This window comes from Plutella xylostella, chromosome 22, assembly GCF_932276165.1.
Source record: "Plutella xylostella chromosome 22, ilPluXylo3.1, whole genome shotgun sequence".
Taxonomy (NCBI): domain Eukaryota; kingdom Metazoa; phylum Arthropoda; class Insecta; order Lepidoptera; family Plutellidae; genus Plutella; species Plutella xylostella.
In genome coordinates, this window is record NC_064002.1 from 11,349,475 (window position 1) to 11,371,740 (window position 22,266).

Here is a 22,266-nt window from a genome sequence, read left to right on the forward strand (position 1 = left end):
TGTTGTTGAATTTTGGAACTAATTTCTCCGTTGTCTGAGTAAGTTTTGGAATGTTATTATTTGTGTCTGTTATAATGACGTGTGAAGCTAGGCTAATGGTGTCAGCTAGTAGGCCTGCACCTGCACACAGGTGTTCGTGGATAACAAAGCATTTCCCTTATTTACATGTATTGCCACATTTCACGCTTTTGTTGCCCGCCTCATCATTTATTTTCCTCTTATTGTTGTTGTCAGTTCAAGTTTGGTTATGGATGTTTTCGGCGTTTGTGGACACATTAGTTACAATTTATCTTGAGCAGTGGCAACTCTGTCATGATTTGTTACGCTTTATTGTTTCAAACTCATTTTTTATAAGTAACCTACACATGATTTATGTCTCGGTAGATATGGTTTTAATATTCATGAGCAAAAATTTTAGAAAGGATGAGTTTTTTAAATAATACGACTCAGTGCACAGTTAAACATAATTTATTTCATATTATTTTAAGTATCACAGATCCATTTATTTTAATAGTCATTAACAAAAATATATATAGTCTACGCCGGCGATAAAGTTTCATGTACAAACTTGTGAATAAAGGTCCTTCTACTGTTTCTAACTGCGATACAGATATTTACACAATCTATTTCTTTATATACAAAGATTGAAAATAATCTTGATATTTAGTATGAAGTGAAGGAATTACAGCGAGAGGAGTAGCAGATCTATACACGAAAAAAGTCGTAAATGCAATCTTTGAAGTCTTAAAGTTACAGTAAATACAAACAATATATTACTACATTATTGTTAAGTATGTAATCGATAAGCTCTGTTGAGTGACCTTCAAGAATATTTTAAACATTATTGCCCAATTTGCGCAATGGCATACGAGATTTGGCACAAAATTTTGATTTGAAAGCGACTTTGAAGATTAAAACACAATCGCAAGCAAAAAACGTGAACTCAAGCGATAAAACATTTCATTCAAAAATAGTGAACATACAGATACGGTTATAAAATTAACAAAATACCAAAATGTAACAGACTGCCACCACAATTTTGGTTTGGCAGTGTTTCTTTTCAAGACATTATAGGCACTATTATTGCTACAATAATATAATATTCTTTCCCTTGCTTATCTACAGCAGAGTACAATAATAATAATCTATACAAAATAGACTACCACGATTTTACATTTAGGCCGTTGGCCTACGAAACTATACTTTCGCTAACGTAACATTTTACCTACTAATTAGTTTACCAACAATTCGTTCATTACAATCTTAAAGGTACTTCGTACAGTTAGTCATACCTTCTAAATATTAAAAGTTGGGTATAAAACGTGCAGTCTTGGTGTCCTGGTGTTCATAACCAGGAGGGCGTGCCCTGCAGCAGGTCGGCGGCGTCGTGGCGGTCCATCTGCCTCAGCGCCGCCGCCAGCGCCGCCGTGGCCCCCGCCGACCGCTCGCGACACTCCCACAGCTCCAGAATAGCCTCCGTCGGCGAGCTCTTCGTAGCGAACCACGTCGTGTACCGATCCACTCCCAACCGCGACGCTAGAGCCCGCCAATCGTTACCGCGCGCATTCGGCGGGTCCAAAACGGCACACAGTTGCCGTTTTAATCGAGAGCTCAGCTTAAATGGACCTTCGCTTGCACACTCATTAACCCCAACCTCGGTCACTGTTATGTTTCGCTTTGCGCTGCCCTCCGAGCCTTCCTCGCTCCGGCACATTCTAGACTCTAAGAGATTCTCCGTTATATTGAAACTCCTTTGCGACTCCGCCCGCGGCGATCGACCTCTCGGTGACCTACTCCTGACGTCGTCTAAGGATATTCTAAACACCTGTTTGTAAGACGGGTTTGTTCTCTGACAAGCTGAGAAGGTGAAGTCGATTGAATCGCAATCGTGCGTTCTCTCTAGCACAAAGCTGCAGTGCAATGCATTGTAATGCGAATTCCAGACGTGGTTGAATGGAATCTCCTGGTATTGATTGCCGGGCTTCGCTTTCCAGCCGGGACTGACGCTTTCTAAGCCTAAACATAAACTAGAGCCTCCGTCTTGGAACAGTAAAGTTTTGGGTCGGTCGACTAGAACACCGCCCATTTTCTTTTCCTGTTCCTGGCAGTAGTACATTGCGCACGGCGTGTCCTCGAATACGTAGACTCGTATGCTGTATTCGGAGCACGCCTCGGTCGGCACAGCCGGCGCGTAGATAGCTAATTGTAGCGCTTTGACAGCTTTACCGTTGAAACTTTCCCCGACGAGCACAAACGTGGACAACATGTCGGTGACGAGGAATATCTTGTCGCCGTCGAGCTGCGTGAACACGGGGGTGTTTATTGTCTCCTGGCCGAGACCGACTATTTTCTTCCACTGAGGTTGGTTGCTATCAGATTTGACGTTATGGTCGATGGCGAATAAGGAGAGGTTCCAGAAGCCGTGCTTGAGACTGGCGCAGTGCGGGATCTGCAGGATGACGGACTTGTTGAGCTGCAGCCGCGGGGGGCCGCACTTCACTACCGGACTCAATTGCGTGATACCTGCGGGGCAAAAGCGATTCTATATTTTTTGTTTCTAGAATAGCTGTCGTGCGCGAGTGAGCTTATTTCGACTAATTATAGGTGTTGATAATGTTGGGGGCCTTTTAAATTGCTATGTAAATTTAAAACAGTTTTAAATCAACTGGCTAGTCAGTTATTTTTTCTACCATTTATACATACCTTTTCCCAGTCGCGGTCGGTATCTGTCATCCTTGACGACAGCCACGTACATCTGTTCGCGTCGTCCTCTGGCCAGGGCGTTTTCCGGGACGGAGAGCGCGACACCGGCGGCCGGGAGCGCCAGCCTCGTGCCCGCCATCGACACCGCCATAGACTGCGATGTCGGAGAGTTAGACACCAGCTCCGCGAGCTGAAGGGTCACTGACTCGTTTGCCGCGTCGTACATTGAGCCCGCTATGCAAAGGAATTGGTTGGTTAGTGTTGATTGTTCGGTAAGTCAGTAATTAGAAATACAAAATAGTTGGTCGTGTGCTTGATTTTGTTGTATTTTACAATTTTTACCTAATATGTTTTCTTTTTTCATTTTTGTACGCCGAGAATGTAAGGAATTAGGTACTATTCAGCGCCGGTAGAGAGAAAGACACCTCTACGTCGAACTAGCGTGGTAAGAAATAAAGAAAATTCATGAAGGATTTTTTCATAATTTGAGGGACAGTGTAACACAAAACAAAACACTATCACATAAATAACTAATCTACTACTAAATAGGTACTTACAGCTAGTGAAGCAACTGGACACGGAGTGTTCTGATTCGCTGTACGGCTTGCTGTCGTACTCGTCACTCTGTCCTTTACTGGAGGCGCAGGGCGTCATCTGCTGGTCCACTGGAGACGCGTAGCTGTTGGGGGAAATACACGTTAATATCTGCTATTGTTTATAAATAAAAAAACGGGGGAAAAACTGATTTGATCAATAATGTGTGAATAAGACGAAAACAAGTTATTGGTTTGATCGTTAAACTATAGAGAAAAGGGATATTTTATGATGTGAACATTTACTCTTGCTACTTAGTCTAAAGCAAATTTTGAGCCCGTTTATATAACATAGACTACTGTATCTTTCTATAATATAGCGTGTCTGTATTAGTGGTGTCCACTATAGGTCTCGTAGGTATACCGCACTACGTTTATCAGCAAATACAAACACTTTAGCTCTTTCTATATTTACTGGTCTGTATTTATTAATTTATCATGATAAACGTTTTTTTAACTATTCATTTGAAATATGAAAAAGAGTTGTGGTTTTATAATTAGCAGTATTTTCATGTTATCATAATATTAGGTTAACATGTCTAATTTCAGAATGAAAGAATTTTGTACACAGGTAATAAAGTGTAGATTTAAACGCCATTTTGCATGACCATCCGCCGTTTCGCGTGTGAACTGAAATTCATTAGCTCGTACTTTACAAGGTTCCTGAAATTCCAGAAGTTGTAAAAATAAAGTTTTGTGGATTATGAGGTTCTTAGTTTTTACGATTTTAATTTTCTCTCTAACTGGCATTTCAAAGGGATTAGAAAAATTACAGTGCCGTTTATGGAAATAAGAACTCTGTGAATTGAAGTCATCTAGAATTTACACATGCTAGTTTTTATAGTTTATCTTGACTGCAAATGCATTGGTATAAATACAAAAATGCATAAAAAGCTGCGTGTAGCGTGTACCTACTAGTTAAGCATCATCACTATATTCAAGTTATCCGAAGCCGCATTTTTTATAATTATTATGTTAGCACATTAATGTGTTTGTAAATCCATTAACGATGTCAGGCATAAGTTATTCAATGTTTTTTTAAAGATTTAAATAGGCAAATATTTCTCTATTGTTTGGGCTTTTGAAATAATATTTAGATATGTATTAGCCATTCCGAAGGCTCTCGGCTAGCCTCTTAAGAGTTTTTGAGTTTGTATAGTATAGTAACTAGAGATTTAGAAAAACACATGGTAGGGTAACGTAACGTACCTAGGGACATTTTCGACTACCCCAACTTTGAATGAAGCTATCGCAGCGTACAACTAAGATATTAATGTGAAATTTTGTTTATTCGGTAGGATATATAATCTATTATCACTAGTATTTGTGCTAAAGCTTTAGTGTGGCCAGATTTTATTAAATTAAGATAAAAGTAAAAAGGCTTGTTTTGACCCAAGGTACGTTACACGTTTGTACCTTGGGACACTGTTTCCTATAGCTTTGTACTATGGAAAATGCAAACTTCAAAATAACGCCTTATATCTCTGTTCTTATTGATTTACTGCATCTCTCTTCTGTCTAGTTTCACTCTGGCACTAATAAAAACAGAGATATAAGGCGTTATTTAGATGTTTGCATTTTCCATAGTACAAAACCATAGGAAACAGTGTCCCAAGGTACAAATTTCATCGTGTCCCAAGGTACAAAAAAGCAATATTTAACCAAAATTTAAATATCTTTATTTTTAATTAATAGGAATCTTTCAGATAATTGCCATGTCATAAAATTAAATAACTGAAAAGTTATACGTGACATCCATGTCTTTATTTTGAGAATGCCTCAATGAGATAAAGCAACACAAAAAACTATACAAAAGCTACTTTTGACTCCAAAAAACTTCATATTGTCTTTAACACACACTCGATGCTGGTATGATCACGAGACTCACTAGTTTTGCCAAGCGAGTAAAATACTATACCTATTGTAGAATTTTAATGTGTTTATTTAGCCGGTTTTTAAAATACAATCAATGTCCCGAGGTACAAGCGTCCCAAGGTACGTTACGTTACCCTACCTATAATTAAATTTCATTAAAAATAACGATGGATATGAAAATCACCTTAAATGCGAAAGCTTGTGAGTAGGTATGTGTGAATGTTTGTTATGCTTCACGTCAAAACGGCTGAACCGATTGTAATAAAATTTTGCATAGAGTTAGTTGATACCCTGGATTAACACATAGGCAACTTTTTATTACAGAATTTCCACGGGAAAACTTTTTAAGGGCGAAGCGAAGCTCGCGGCAACAGCTATACATAATTAACACAAACCTGTTAGTAAGATGCGGCACATCATAGTGGTGTTCAGCTCGTGTATCCATGGCAGGATGCTCGTACCGCGGGGGCCGGTGCTGCATGAGGTCGGGCGCCAGGGAGAGGGACTGCTTCTCCACCGTGGGGTATAGCTCCGGTTGGAAGTCTGCTTTGGGAAGGTTTTTGTTATTTTTTTGATAATAATGACGTAAGTTTATGGTGATCACAGATGACCGTGACCATGACTTTGAAATTGTTAGGTGATCGGAATGAAATTTGTATTATTGATAGGAATTGATATTGCCTACAATTAATTGCAAACACATAGGTGAATTCTTATTCGATTAGACACCCATAGTTATTAAAACACAAATGCAATGTAACAGTAAAACTGAACTTAAGCTGTAACAAAAGTAGTAGGTATAGAAAGCCAAATGTGACCGTGGTTCTTGACGTAACATGGCAAAAGCCCATGGCCTATGATGATGATGAAGCCAAAAGAGGTAGACTAAAGGAGTCTTTCAGTACCACTCTTTTTGTGCTTACTACACCACTTTTCCAACACCTTCCAAAATTTTTGACACATACCAGTCCTAGTCATGGTGTACAAGGAATGATCCCTGGTCTTCCTCTGCAGCAGCTTGTAGACGACGGCGGAGCCCGCGAGGAACACGGTGACGGCGACCGCGATGCCGATGTAGAGTGGTACGTCGTTGTGGGCCGCTGCTGGGGGGAGGGAGAGGGGTTAGATGATGCTGATGATGGTCACATTAGCAGATCTGTAGGTACTAAATAGGTAGACTTTAGGTCCTCTTTTTACAAGTTTCTTCTTTTACACATATATACACACACGCACTCACGCCTTGTACTAATGTACTCCCTTGCGGGGTAGGCAGAGGTGCATTGCTGCACCCACTTTTCGCCAGAGTGTTATGTTAGTCCCAATGTAATAGGGGGCGGGCCTATTGCCATTTTACGGGCACATCCAAGACCCGAGAACAAATATCTGTGTTTAAACAAATATCTGCCCCAGCCGGGAATCGAACCCGGGACCATCGGCTCAGTAGTCAGGTCACTAACCACTACGCCATTCGGTGCCTACACATATATGAGTAAGCACAATTAAGTACTCAACTATTTTTAAACTGACTCTATTCCATTAAAAGGTAACCTGCTAAAGATTGTTATTAGCAATAAGGACGCCTCGTGTTGTTCTTGTTGCAGATAGAGTGTATTATTTTGTGATATAGGTAGTTTATTCACGCGATCTCATTAAAATTCAATAAAAAGTTTTTTTCTTTAAAAGTAGACTTTTATTGTATTGTTTTCCTCTGAGGTAGGTGACACTTTGGATAACCACATAGGCATGGTATACATATCTCTATTGAAAGTAAAAAAACCTTGATAAGGACGATAAGACGTAAAACACCTGAAACGATTTGCTGAAGCAAAGCTGGGAAATATTGAACAAATTTTGTGAGCATGATAATACAATTTAAACTTTAAACCGAGATAAACTTTTATTATGACAGCGGTAAGAACAAAATAGATGAACATTTCAACTAAAACAATGAAAGTTGTGATGATGAGTATTAACCCAATAATAAGTTGTGAACTTGTGACCCAGTTGGAGAGCTTCATTTTAAGGAATGTCTGCTGGTGCTGACTCAACCAAAAGTAGGTAGTTTCCAACAGCCATAAATTCAGAAGAAAAAAGTTATTCTCATGAGAACATATGAATTTGTTGTTTTCCACTAACATTAAGAACTCTTACTGCAGTTTTTGTAACAAAGTACATAATTTCACTGGAGGACTCAAAAATTTCTTGTGAACTATAAAATAAACCACAGAATTACGAACTCCACCTGCATATGATAAGCTTAAAACGCCCGATTTTATGAGTTAGACTATAAAACGGGACTGGGTAGATGTAGTGTTGGGATGCAGACAACTGAATCATACGAATTTGTGATTTATATGAGGTCTTTGGCATCGTTGTTAAAAACGAATAAAGTCGTGTAAGGAGCCATTCAGTAATCAGTTTTTGCATAATTCTCAATTAACATAATGACTTAGTTCAAATCTAATAAATTAGGTAAGCAGATTTACAAATAAAAAAAATACAACTACAATGTATTTATATATGATGAGAAGAATTATTTTTACAAATATTTCCTTTGTATACGTAAATATTGCCAACACTGTCATATTTCCCCTTCAGCAACTTATCCTGTCTGCTCAATCTTTAAGTTCGTATCAGTTACATCACTATTCCCAAGTTCTGGCAGTGGGCCTTTAATATTATTTATGTCATCGCCTCCCCAAGTTTATGATTGGACACGCGGCTGAGTTTTAACGTCTGTTTTTTGTGTTATTACATCGCCGTGAAAAGATTTTCAAATTAGGCGACGAAGTTTTTGTTGGACAAATTTCTATACATAGAAAGCGCTTTTGCGTCTTTTAATAATATATAATCGCATAAAACGCTTTAGCATCTCTGTCCCGGTGGAACATGATGAAATGAACGAAAGAGGGAAGTTATTTAGAGACTCGTATAATACCAAAAAAACCAAAACACTTAATTAAAAATCACATCATCCACATATAAAAAGCAAGAGATTCACTGAAGCACTAAGTGTTATCTTTTAACAGAATCTGTATACAAAGTAACGTGGTTCTGTACAATGAAGCCATCGGATTCGCGAGTCCGATAACGATCTTCGCATCGAATGAACGAGTAATTAAAAACCATTCGATAGTGGGGCCCGCACAGTGGGGATGTGTTTGCACCTGGCTTAGGAAGGGGTCCCGACTCAAATACGATTGTTGTTCGAATAAAGCTAAAAATAAAACGAGAATTGAAAAAAGAATTGGGGAACAAAAGGAAAAAGCTGCTGTGAGAATAAAAAGTACTGTGTAACAAAAGTTTTACCAATTAGGTAAAGCACAAACAAAAGAAGAATACCATAATAATAGCATTTTAATAAGGAGCTCCATAGCTTGTTTGTGTTAGCAGCTTAATAAAACCACAATGAAAACAAAAAGAGCTAGAAAACAGCTCGCAAACAGACAGCGTAGTTGATAAACTCGTGTATCACATGTGCAAAGGGGATAAGGTTGAACTTTTGTAATTTAGATTCAGTCTCGATATAAAACAGACGGACTCCATACCACGTTCAACTTGTAACTGGGGCATACCAAGGAAACCGCGTACGCAATACTAATAAAATCCACTAAGCACCTATAAAATTGATTTCATAAACATCATTCAAGGGCGTACAGTGAGGATAACCTAAATGTAGCTGCTGCTGGTGTTAGAAAATAAGTCTTACGACGCACGAATCAAGAGCAAAGAAGCCTCGATGTGGCTTTTTTTGCTACATAGTAAAAAGTATTAGTAGGATACCTACCTACCACCAAACTGTAATGTTTTATTTTTTTATAAATTGCTTTACATTTTAGAACCTTGCCTGCTGGTCGACTGTACACAGTTTATCACTTTATAATGTTTAAAGTACTTTAATGTTGCCACTTCATTTTCACCATATCCTTCTGAAACCGACACTTGTGCGCCCACATTTTGGTAAACCCGTAAAAGTTTGTAGGATGTTTGCAAGTCATAAAGCTCTGGTAGTATTGAGCTATTAGTATTAGGGGTATGTCATCTGTGCCAAAAATATTCATTGCATTTTATAAGTACCTATCGATTCTGTGACGATATTCTTGACAATTATAATTTTAACCCTTAACTTCAGCTTCAATAATTGAAAATTTATAAGAGCATGTTCATAACTCATCAGATTGCTGTCGAAATTTGTATGAGTGTGTAAGCATTCAATTGTACAGCCATATATTTGCACTGCAGTAAGATTGCAGATACCGAATCCAAATCGAAATTTACAAACCCTTGTCGTTTCGTCCATAACGCAGTAGGAGGCCTGGCGGAATTAAATACTAAAACTGCACCCCAATCTCGAATAACAGCTGTAAATGTAGGGTTATAAGGGTTAAGCTGCATTGGAGTGGGTTCCGTACGGTTCGAATGGCGTTTTCGATCGCCCGCTGCGTTCACTCCGCGAGATCACAACAAATCAGTTCTGAGACCTACCTCCAGTGTTGTATGGATGTCTACATACACATAAATGTTATATTATACGATCCCTAAACTAATGTCTGGGTATAAAAATCTATTTATGAGAGTACCTATGTAGATCGAATTGGGTATAATGTACGGAGTTATCGCTATAACCTTGACCAATGACTCCATAATATCGATACTATGCCTCATACTTTACATGGAAAATAATGATATTGATAGCAAACAAAAACAAAAACTATTTTGAACACGTTACCCCAAATAATTATTTACGAAAATATCCCTCTATGTTTATCCTTTGGCTTATTTCTTGCCAAACATTTCCTTCCGACTAACACTGCTAATGACGAGACTCCTTTCAAAAGAAACCCTCGTAATAAGTCAGCAAAAATACAACCTAATCATGGCAAATGAAAGCACCCAAAATAGGTCTGTTAGCACTGAATGAGAGTACACTATTCACGCGTTTAGGTAACAAAAGATGAAAAAGAGCTATAAAATTTCGCCATTCGCGCTTTGTGCGCTTGCAATTAGGCTAATGAAGTGAGGCGAGGGCCCCAGTGTGAATGAATAGCTCTCTTCTTCAACCACTGAGGCTTTTCCAGTAAAAAAGTTTCACTATTTGAAGGGAAAATACCTACTCGTAAAGAGGTAATTTTTTTGTTACTAATATTTAAAGAGGAAATCATCAAAGTAATTAAATTTCATTTCGAAGAGTTGAGTTATGAAATCTAGTTTAAGTTTCGATTTGGATTAAATATAGTACACACGTTTTCGATACTTAAAATTTTACTTACTGATATGCAATATATTCTAAGCAAGATAAATTTTGTCTCAATTTAAAAGAAAATGTTTGTTTTGATACATTTACAGTTTAATAGTGCTTACTAGAAAAGTTTCTTTCGAGGAATGCCTCGCAATATGTCTGAGCGGATAATGGAAGAAGCGTGCGAATGACATATTTAGGTTGGGTCATGTGTTTCAAGCAGCTCAGTAGATTGACTAGCGCGTTTCAGTAGGTAACCAATGGGTTTATAAACTTTAATAAATTTACTTTAGGTATGGAAAAAGTTAATTTTACTTTTAGATAATACAGTAAGTATTGGAGTTAAGTACCGGAAATAAATATTTGGAAGAGGGATAAAAATGCATACTAGAACACCGGATAAAAGTACAACTTTTGGAAATCCAAAACCAATATTTTCAAACGTTTCAGCCAAACGAACGGAATAAAGAATACAATGTGCTGGAGAAGCCTCGAGGCTATTTATCAAAATATACGATAAACAGACGCAAAGGAAATTGAAATCGAGTCAGTAGGGACCACCGAAATGATTTATTGCTATTTATTATAATAACAAAATATGGATTGATCATTTCTCAATGGCTATATCGTATGCAGACCACCCAGCGAGCAAGGGTTGTAAACATGGAATTGAAATTCATCGTCTATAAATAATACTATCGATTGTATTAGCATTTCATTTAGTTCTTATGTTATTGGCGCTTTTGAATTGATAGTCTATTATTTAACTTTTGTCAGATGGATCTATGTAGGTGTAACTTGTACAGTAATCATTGCATTAACCAATAGTTATGTTATTTTTAGTTCAAAATATTCGTACGCATTCAGATCACGCTCTGACAGACCCTCACTTATAACGTATTTAGAACAGGTTGATAGGACCCAGATGGTCACGGCCCAAATTTTATAACCCTCCAACCTTTCAACTCGGACCAGTTTATATTGAGCCCCAATATCTCATTAAACTTCTCAGAGATCTTACCAAGTTTAAGGAGGGTAAAGAGATCAAAGGTAAATGGTGCGTCGCAAGGAGTTTCAGTAGATAGGACGTTATAAAACCGAACAGGCATTCCTTGTAGCATTTCATAGTTATGACGGCGTGCGCGGAAAAGGAAGTATATTTTTAGGCGTATGGCATCTGGTTCAGAACTGTTTGCCTTTTCATAGAAATGCCTTAATTAACGTGTCCCTAGAGAAACAGTTTCATAATTTGTAATACTCTTGACATTTTACGACGTGAGTCATAAAATCTACGAGTTACTTTTGTCGTTCTTTTGTCAAGTGACCTGTGTCATCGCATTTATCTCCAGTAAGAGGACTATAAAAGCTATAAATAATGCTAATTGAGTTGATATTTTGACTCAAACGACCTGCCGACGATGTTATGCACGACAGATCTGCACAATTTGACATTATTTAACCAATGTCATAACCATTATCATTTCTATAACTGATCAACATAAAGTCATAATAGCTAAATAAAGCTACCACTGAAAGCGACATACAAAACTTCAGCACCATTAGCTCTTTGCATCTCTCCATCTGCCAGTCTCATTACATTTGCCATACGTAACATAAACCATGTGCCTAAGATGCATTGCGATGACCGACTCATTTATTTGAGCAAATCTACCAAACCTAAAGTGCTACATGTCATCATTCAATTGTGGTACATAGTAATACCCTTGTTATACCTAGCGAGTAGAGTGGCGAGACAGTATCCTCGACCAAGCACTCGGTCAATTGCTAACCATTCATCGAGCGTAACCAGGGTATAAGCACCAGTTTCCACATGGCCCAAGTTACCAAATAGTTCCAAAACTCACCGCCATGCACGCCACAGTAGTCGCCGACGCAGTCCGCGTGCTGAGCGTGCGGGCCGGAGCAGAGGTCCCCGGCGCAGGCGCGGCGCCGCGACTGTCTGCAGTCCGCGCCGCAGACCGACCACTCGGACCACGAGCCCCAACGCCCGGGGGTTCCTGGGGAGAGGGGAGATATGAGACACGAACGAACAATAACGGGTATGGTACCCTTGTACTGGAGTTGACTTGTGTTGGAGCCTGGAAAGGCTTGCTGGATGAGACAATTGCACTGGTATTATAATGATGTAAGGATAGGAATGGTTGAGATAGTTGCACTGGTATACAAGGGAGGAAAATAGTATTGATAGCTGAAAATATTTGCTGGTCATTTTGAACAACTTTCGTTAACTCCACTCGGACCACGAGCCCCAACCCCCAGGGGTACCTGGGAGAGGAATGGGCGAGACTGTTATACTGGTATACGAGGGTGTTAGGATATAATATTGGCGTTGGAAGCTGAAAAGGATAGCTTAGGGAGTCTTTTAGATAATTTTCGACTATAATTCGTGGAAAATGTTAATCAAGTTTCTAATGGAACTTATCAAACTTATCAGTCAAGTATTTCACAAAACATTTTGGAGTTGATTTTACTAGTCTCATAAACGCTAAACACACAGCTCGTGACGTAATTTACATTTATTCCTAGCTAAACGCTAACAACCTAAATACAATTTGACATCATTATACATGCAATTACCAACGGGTTTTGCTAAACCTGCAACTAATTAGAATTGTGTATTAGGACTGTAATTAGGACTTATGATAAATTAAATCACGGACTAGCCAATCCTGAATTATTGCGCCAATTACCATGAATTCGTGTGTAACTTTGTATCTTCTTGTAAAATTGTTCACCTTTACAAGTCATGTGTAAATACCTACCTATACCTATCTGAAGATGTGTTTTTCCTCATATTTATTTATGGAACACTTCAACTCTATCATTATCAGATTGTTAACAGTTAAATTTAATCTTGAATACAGTTTAAATAATACAAAAAGCAATAACTCACAGCGTGAAGTATCAGCTCTATAAATTGAAATTAAAATACACCGGCAATTTAGTACCACAAACTGCCCTTACATGCGAGCGAGGAATAAATCACATCTTTTGTACAAAAAGAAATAATAGAGTATGGTATGGGTGTGCCGTGCGTACAGTCTGCCATGAGTTACCGGCGACGACAAAAAACCATGTTAGAATAATTTCTTCGACACTGCCTACAAATAACTTAACCAAGTGTCGGTACAACCATGATCGATACTCAATTGTTTGCTAAACCTACATAATATTAAATAATATTTATAGCAACTTGAATCGCTTCAGCTCGTGAGTTACAGACCGAACTGTCATGTTCTCAGCGGCATCGTGGGTGTGTGGGTGTACACATGCATATTCAACTACAAACACTTATGCAGCGTTTCTTATTAATTAATGCACACACGTATAAATCAGTCGAGGTTCGTTAGAGCGAGCGAGGAACAACTAAATTTTAAGGGCTTTCACATTGAGTGAAATGTTTTTTTTTTTGTTGTTCTTATAACGTGAAACGATGTAAATAAATTGTACGTAATTGCGTCCTTCTGTCGCTTTAGCAGTGGCACTGAATTTTTACCAAAATAAATACCGAGAGAAGACACGGAAGTCGTTTAAAAACTTGTTAAAATCGTAAGGCTTTGAATTATTTTAACATTGTCTGAGCCTTTACAATTGTGAATATATTTATTCCTTTGTGTTGGGCGCGAAAATTCTCTGAGATGACAAAATCGTTAACCTACTTTTATGAAATCCTACACAAACTGCTTCCTGAGCACGTGAGCATGAAATCCTTTCAATTAAAATCATGATAATAACGTCTTGAGTACCATTTCATACCAGTCCATCTGCGCTCATAAAACGCACTTCATTTATGTGACGCACAATTCCCCAAGTTTACTGTATGACATCAAAGAGCGCGTTTATAACACCACTAAAATTATAAGCAAAGTGGTAGCACACGCCGAGAACGGGCCAACTTTACCACATAAGTTCCAGGATTTTGTGATGTACGGACAAATGTTTTGTCAGACTATAGCACTAAATTCTAACTTAACTGCATAACTTGTTTACGAGAAACATAACTACTGAGGCATGCAAACATGTGCATTCAGCTGACATTATCCGACGTCCTGAGCGCAGTGAAATATTCAGGTATGCACATCCTAAATGCAGTAAGTAATTTTGCCTTTAGCGTGCTCTACACGAATATGTTTTCCGCTTCTTTAGAGAATATTGTCCACAATATCAACGAATGATGCAATGTAAGATCACTAAGTTATGTATGTTATATATAATACACGCCCCAACAATAAAGAGACCAACCGGGTAGACAATAAAATCCAATCAAGAACAGTTGTTTCAAGACGTGGACTTAAAGAAATATTGTTCGACTTAATTGCTAACATGTGGCGGTGCGCCATTAAACAAGCAAACTTGAACAAATATAAATATACAGACATCGGCCTCTTTGAAAATTAAAGGGTCAAAATACTGAATAAATGATGGGTTGAGATACTCACCGATTAATAATTGTTGTGTGTTATCATACGATTGCAGATCCATGTATCCGTCTTCTCGGTTGGCAAAAAAGAGATCGTGAATTTTGGGTTAGTCAACACATCAAAGGCTTAAAATATTACCGTTCTAATAAAGAGCTATGCTGACTCTGTATTTTTAAAATTAGAATAGGAAATGTTATAAGCCTTTAGTTTTTATGAATAAAATGTGATAATTCAAACAATATTTATCTTACCGCTCTGACAAGGCACGCAATCGGCGGTCCTCTGCACAGCCTGACCCTGGCAGGGGGCTCCTCCGTTGAGGGGGTGAGGGTCTGTGCAGGTCCGGGTGCGACGCTGGCCCGTGGCCACCCGCCCGTTGCAGCGGCACTGCGTCCACGGACCCCACGAGCTCCAACCACCGTTCACTGGAGGAAAAAAATATTGGTGTATTTGGATGATATTTTAGTATACGGTAGCTAAGTGATGTTAAATTGGGATCAAGTCGGACTTGTATTTAATTTGAAGAAACCAGTTGTACCAACCAATTTAAATTTTACAATTTCACACAGCTGCTGTTGCCGTTAAATTAAAACCGCCGTAAGTTTAAAACTGACTAGCGCTGGAGGCATAAAATGTTTAAATTTTTAGATGAAACCGCATACACTGAATTTTAAGTAGCTATCAAATAAATTAATTTACGGTGAGAAAAAGTTCATTATTTTACTACTTTTACCGGTAAAACTTAATTAAATGTTATAGGTGCTATAATCGTGAAGCTTAGTAGGTTTATGAACGTACGCGACGAAACAAGAGCAGGCATGCATAACTAAAACTTTACGATCGCAGTATAATCGGAACTTTACTCCCTATTTTAGAAACTACTATAGCATGTAGTTTATGTAAGTAATTCTTTGAATCAGTCCAAATTACCTACTCAAACCTAAAACAGTAATAAATGCCGCTGAAAAGTTATGAAAATTTGAAAGGCATATTATTTAAATAAGCACCTTCTGTCTGGCAAAAAGAACCGATTCTTGGAATTTATTATCATTTTCGAGATCGTGTGCATGCAAAATTGTGCACGCGATATTGCGTGCCCCTCCCATCTAGCGTCTATATTCTAACTGGAATACCCTAAACGCCTAAAGCTCCGACCAAACTGGTGCGTCGAGAACGCGGGACACGGGTCACGATACTATTATCAAACCCGAGTAGTCACCAACCAGTAGTTATAAAAAACCTTAAAATCAATCATTATCGCTAACAATTCATACAAGTGAAGAGACAAAACATATCAGTAACCGATGCAGTTGAAGAACTTAAACTGCATCGGTTACCGATATATTTTGGCTACACCGGCATGGCCTTAGCTTTACTATGATCAGATTATTTCGTGAAATGTCAGTCATGGTTAAGAAACCATTTCGCTTTCTGACAGCCGTATTAATTCTGACAAAACTAATCTCTAATGGGAAGGTAACCGGCCATCTGCTACTAGTTAGGTCATATTTTTAGAACCAAACCACATTGAATTTAAACATTGGTAATTTTAGTGTTAAAATTGTCATTGTGCTGTTAAAAAAAAACACTAACATGGGTATTTGACAAATTACAATAAAAACGGTTGCTTCACCTATCATTAAGGCTATATCCAACCTTTTAAATTGTGACGGCTTTGACTAAACTATCCTTAATAGACTACTATTACGTTGCCTATGATGTCTTGGCTGCAGTATAAAACGGTTATAAATTTGTGTCTTAACTCCTGGCCACATGTTACCGAAATGATGGTAAGCTTCGGAGAAGCGGGTCACCCCAAGGTCTTAGAAATTATTATTACGGCAGTTTTTGCTGTTTCAAAGTGGGGTTCAATTGACAAAAAATGTGACTATGGAGTGTTATGCGGTTAATTAAGTCGAACTGGGTGAATGAAAGACACGGGTAGGGGGAAAAAATATGGTGAAGGTGTGAATGGTAAAAATTAAACGTTACTAGTGAAAGATAAATATCAAGGAAAGTATTCTGTTGAAGATAACTAAGTATTAGGACAGATAAATAAATATAGGTATATTTACTTCAAAAAATATATATAAATATTGATTGATCATTTCTAAAATATGTAAATTGTGCAATGGTGGATACTTTATTTTTTTTTACCTTTTGGTTAACAAAGAGTAATAACATAACCATAATCTATAGAATAATCCCATAAAAAGGAATCAAAGGGATTTCACTCAAATAAAGTGAAACTTAAGTCCCGACCACCCGTGGATGGGGATTTCGGTAATTCTCCTCAATAAAAATTGATTGCCCTATTAGATATCGGGTTTGTTATTAACTTCTTAAAACAGTTAACCCAAATAAAGTGGTTATACATTCAAATATTCCCACAGATAGATAAATAATAATTGTCTTTTTTTATTCATGCAAAAGATAATAATTGTTTTGATACTTAGTGAGCATACACATATTTTAATAACACCTTTGTAGTGGGTGAGGCACATAATTACAATGGCATTAAGATGACACATTAATACCATTTAGGAAAAATGTGTGGAGTAATAAAAGGCATTGTTATGACATTGGGGACGCCTACTAACATTGCCGAGTCGCACTCATGAGGTGTTAATAACTAAAATACATTTCGTAAGGAGACAAACGTTTTGCACGCAAGTGTTAATGTGGTTAACGATAATACAACAGAAGAAAGCAAACGATTAGAAAATCCTGTGTTTGTTGTCAAGCTAAGCTAAGTCATAATAGTCTGATTCCAGTATAAGTTTGATTCCAGTTTAAAAAACGTGAGCTTCCTTACTGCGTATAACAAAATGTTTGTTCTTTTTTGGGTACACCTCGGCACTATGGGCACTATAATTACTCCCGCGCAGAAGTTGAGGCTGAGCTCATCGCGTTTGGCCACCGTGATCGAATCTCAACTCCAGCGCCATTATTATTACATAAAATATTTATCTTTATCTATTATCCACTTTCTCATCTTCACCGTTGAAAGCCCAACAAGCTACAATCTCAAAAACGAACGACACGAGAGTCCAGCAAAAACATCATCGCTAATTTACGAAGACACGGTAAAATATTATAAAGGACATTTTCTCTGAGGTGCTGATTACAATCAGTTAGCAGGCGCCATATTTCCAACGCAGCGTGGGCGCTTCGCGGCTCTAATGACTCTCCCATGCGCTTGCGCATCGCAATAATTGCAAGCTTCGGCCCGTGCCCTTTGATCTCACTGAAGGAAGGAGTAAGTATAGTGTAAGGATAGTTATTATCGGTAAGTGAGTGCAACGTGAGGCTGGAATAAACGCTAAAGAGACTAGCGAGTGGGCTGTCGACTCCATGCTAATGCGAACAATTATTAGTAGTGATGGAGATGTTGGCTGTACGAAGTTATTTGTCGTGAAACATTTTGACAGCTTTGTTAATTATTTTTTTTACATTGTAGTAAAGATCTAAGTTCCCTCAAAGAAAGAATTTTATTGCAAAAAATAATTTTGTTTAATGAAAAGAACAATAAATCTTATGCAAGTATAAATACAACAAATAACTTATACCCTCCTATCATGCATGATGAAGCTAGACACCATAAAAAGGCTCGAACCCATTGACTTCAAGCCAAAGTTAAAGAAGACGATGATGAACAGTAATTTCATGTAAATGCTAAGAAACATGAAAAGTAATTTATCGACTTACCATAAACAGTGAGAAGGGCCGGTTCCGAGACTCTCTTGCCGGCAATATTCTCCGCGACACAGGTGTAATTCGCCATGTCCTGTTAACAAAACGATTACATGTAAATTAAATTGCAAATTATCTATGCGGGAAATTTTATAGCAAGCTAATGTTTATCTATTCGAAAAACTATGTGTAGTTGAATCACGTTATGCTGATTTCATAAGAGACGGATATAAGGAGGAATTTGTAGACGCAAATCTGAAAGGAAAGTTAAAATACACACGGTGCCAGAGAGAATTTGTAAAACAGAATCCAGTTTTACATAACTCATGGAAAAGCTTTTTACTCAGTAGACAACAATTTCTCTCACAAACATGGTAATTACGTACGTCTCATTCGACAAAGGGTGAAGTCACTAATTTAAATGATGAGGGCGGAAGTGTGATTAAATTAATTAAGAAAATGCTCTCAACACGTTTGAGAAAAACAGCCGTAATTCCGGAATTGTTACACCTTACAAACAAGTACCTACAAGTAAACACTGAAAAATCATCGAGTGTGTTAGGTATATGGTTAAAATTAAGAATAAACAACAATCAAAGGTTTAAAATGTTATTGACTGTTAAATTTATTATTAAAAAAATTATGTAATATCAAAGTAAACAACGTTAGGTAGCAAAATGCGTAACGACATTAGAACGACTGTGAAAACCCTTACCAGCAACATGTCAAAATGAACAACGAGTAGCAAGCTTTGCTTAGACGCCTTTCAAAAGCATCAACGGCTAGCCTGTTGCATAGCAGTCAGTACAAAGCGACAGTAGCGGCTTGTAATTAATACATGTCTGCTCGCCGAGCCTAATTAGAAGCAGGCGTAAAGCGGAAACCGGCCATGGAATGAAATATTTGCGATTCTGCCGTTACGGGCGCGCTTGATTGACGATGTGGGTGGTGACGACACATGATTCTTCAGCATATGGCAGCAAGGAAAGCTGACGTTCATTTCGTAAATCATAGGGGAGGGGACTTGAAAAACTGCGAGTCATATATCTTCTATGGCAGGCACTTGTTTTTATCGCGAGCCAAAGTCATTTGTTGTGTATTTTTTCGCTTTAATCACCTCTGTAATTAAGCTTTAATGAAAAGCTGTGTTCGGTTTAACGGTACGAGAATAATTTTAAAATATTGCTTCGAAGCGTAAATTCTTTGAAGACACTGCAAAAATAACAAAAGTTTCCGCACCGAAAGCTTGGAAAGGGAAAACTGCGAAAAACAACACCGGAACTGCAAAAAGGCGATGGCGACAACGCGACAGGGACTCGTGTCGCAATTAATAAACGTCTGTCAGATGCGACTAATTGGTCGCGGTTGCGTTGCGACCAACATAAAGAATTTGCAATCATGCGACAAGAGCGGGCGTCCGCATCGACTGCGAATGTCACATGTATTTCGGGATGACTCATACTCATACCAGATGTGGCTAAGTAATAATGTCGTTACTGTTCGCGCTCTACATGGAAGTGGTTAATATTGCGGAGGTTTACGATATGTCATAATATAGTGTTATCCGTAATTTATGTGCGCATAATCATAATAAAACTGGCGTTTGCTGTGTAGAGTTACATCAAATAGTTGTCATTTTAGATGGTCACCTAATAAATCATGCAAATACGCTAGAGACTCTACATGAAACTGTGAATTATTAACTCATGAGAAACATACCTACAAATAATTTTACACTATAATATAACTGTAAAAAAACCCTTACTAATATTTTCATAAATTTATATGGCAGGAAGTTGACACCCTGGATTGAAGCCGAGGCTACTTTTTATCCCGAAAGTCCCACGGGTAAACTTTAAGGCGAAGTGCAGCTCGCATGAAACGCTTGTACCTCCAGTCTAATTAACTCCTTTTCATTAATACTTATAAATTCATTTCACTAAAATATACCTGCAAAGTAGCCCTAGAAATCAGCAGATTCCCCTCAGCAGACACCAGCACATTATGATCCTGCTGCAGCGGTGCTCCATGCTTGAGCCAGTAGACCCGGGGCTGCGGCGCCGCGGCCGGCGGAGAGCACCTGAGGGACGCCGCCGACCCCGCCTCCACGGAGACTGCTGACGGAGCTATCACGAACTGCTTCTTGAGGTCTGCAAGAGAGAGGAGAGTTTAGTGATGGGGACGAGTGTGAAATGTGTCGCAATGGATTTGGATTTTGTGAAGTTGTTTTGTTATGTGTGGAAACGAGAAATGTTTGGGACTGTCGCAGTGTTTGGGTTTTAAATAAATAGATGTTCGTTGAGGTGTTTATCATCAATTTAGTTCAGGAAATAATTTGATCCAAAATAATTTAACCGAGCAGCCTATTTATGGATTTTATACGCTTTTAATCCTCCTGACTGGCAGCGCGAGACTAATAAATGGACGTAGTTTAAAAATATTGGCATAGATTTACGTGTTTAATCCAGTGGTCTGAGTGTGTATCATAAATCTGAATTTGATTGATAAAAATAACCGTGAACTAATACCATAAAGCACACAAAACCTACGAGAGGTGAAGCTAAAGGCGAAACAATTTTGTAAACGTGCGGTCATAAAACGGGGAGCCATCTTTAAATTGATTAATCAATAGCAATTATCGCCGCGTGAGAGCTAACTGGTAGATCCAAATTACGTAATTGACAAACTTGTTAGTATTTTATTAAGATTGACGTGAGACCACGATTCGTTGTTATGCAATTTCGGTCTAAAGACGGCTATTGTGGTAACAATCAACTCGATAAATTAGATCAGAAGGGAGAGACCGAGTTGAATGGATTAATCAATGGGATCCTTGCAAAAATCAAATTAATTGAACAATAGTGGTCCCTAAGCTCATGGATTTATTGGCCGTTTACAAAAATAACACATACAGATCTATCACAAATAAAATGAAAAAGCATCCTATTTTTATAGACGGGAAAATGTTCGGATTTTGGCAGAGCACATACATTTCAACTGTATCGTTTTTCAATGGATATATCCTGTAATCCATCAACCCAAGTTGATGTTAGTACTATTGGTATTGGTTTGCATATATTTAAAATAGTATGCAGGCAAATATTTTTCACGTAGTGTTTTTAAATAACCTTTCATGGATGTACGATTATAGGCTACAATTATTTATTTCATATGGATTCACGTTGCAAACCAAACACGCTTGGTAAGCATTCAACCCAAACAATGGCTCACAAATCATAGCGTCGCAAATGTAGAAATCCATTTATCGCCTCATACGGTCTCAGTAGACGAAAGTAAAGCAGTCAACACAGAAATAAAATCCGTAGAAATACCATAGAGAACACATCCCGTCTAGCACAGACGTGTGGAAGTAATGGAGCGAACTACGTACAGATTTATGGGGTCGCTACTCCTACAAAAGCACTCTGCACTTGAAACGTTCATTTTGCAGTGAGACACAAAAACCGTACAGAAACTAGAAATATTAGTTGAGCTGGGTACGGCTGGGCAAGTTGTTTGATTAATTTTGCGAAGTTGTAAAGTTTATTAGAGGGCGGAGTGTGAAATGATGGTCTTGTTTTGTTAATACGAACTCGTGTGGACGTGCGTAGTTAGTTGAGAATAATCTCCTAAAGTTTGCAAATTTGAACGTTGACTTATAGTCTGGTGTAAATGAAATAGTGCCATGTAGTTGTTTTGTTAGTTTCGTTACTGAATACTA

At 38.1% G+C, this 22,266-nt stretch overlaps 1 protein-coding gene across 7 annotated transcripts in view; it reads right to left on the bottom strand.

Moving 5' to 3' along the window:
- Positions 1-450: 450 nt before the first annotated feature.
- Positions 451-22,266, bottom strand: part of LOC105389802 (netrin receptor UNC5B) — a 75,728-nt gene continuing 53,912 nt past the window's right edge. For 3 of the 7 annotated variants that reach the window (XM_048628890.1, XM_048628888.1, XM_048628889.1), the window contains 10 exons: positions 20,496-20,695; positions 18,561-18,639; positions 15,104-15,277; positions 14,871-14,921; positions 12,276-12,428; positions 6,137-6,274; positions 5,567-5,717; positions 3,261-3,382; positions 2,704-2,937; positions 451-2,523 (listed from right to left, as the gene is read on the bottom strand). In XM_048628890.1, coding sequence (XP_048484847.1) covers positions 1,346-2,523; positions 2,704-2,937; positions 3,261-3,382; positions 5,567-5,717; positions 6,137-6,274; positions 12,276-12,428; positions 14,871-14,921; positions 15,104-15,277; positions 18,561-18,639; positions 20,496-20,695 — 2,480 coding nt within the window. In that variant the 3' untranslated portion in view covers positions 451-1,345. The remainder of the gene's footprint in view (positions 2,524-2,703; positions 2,938-3,260; positions 3,383-5,566; positions 5,718-6,136; positions 6,275-12,275; positions 12,429-14,870; positions 14,922-15,103; positions 15,278-18,560; positions 18,640-20,495; positions 20,696-22,266) is intronic. The other 4 variants (XM_038122603.2, XM_048628891.1, XM_048628893.1 and 1 more) reach the window with 4 other exon arrangements.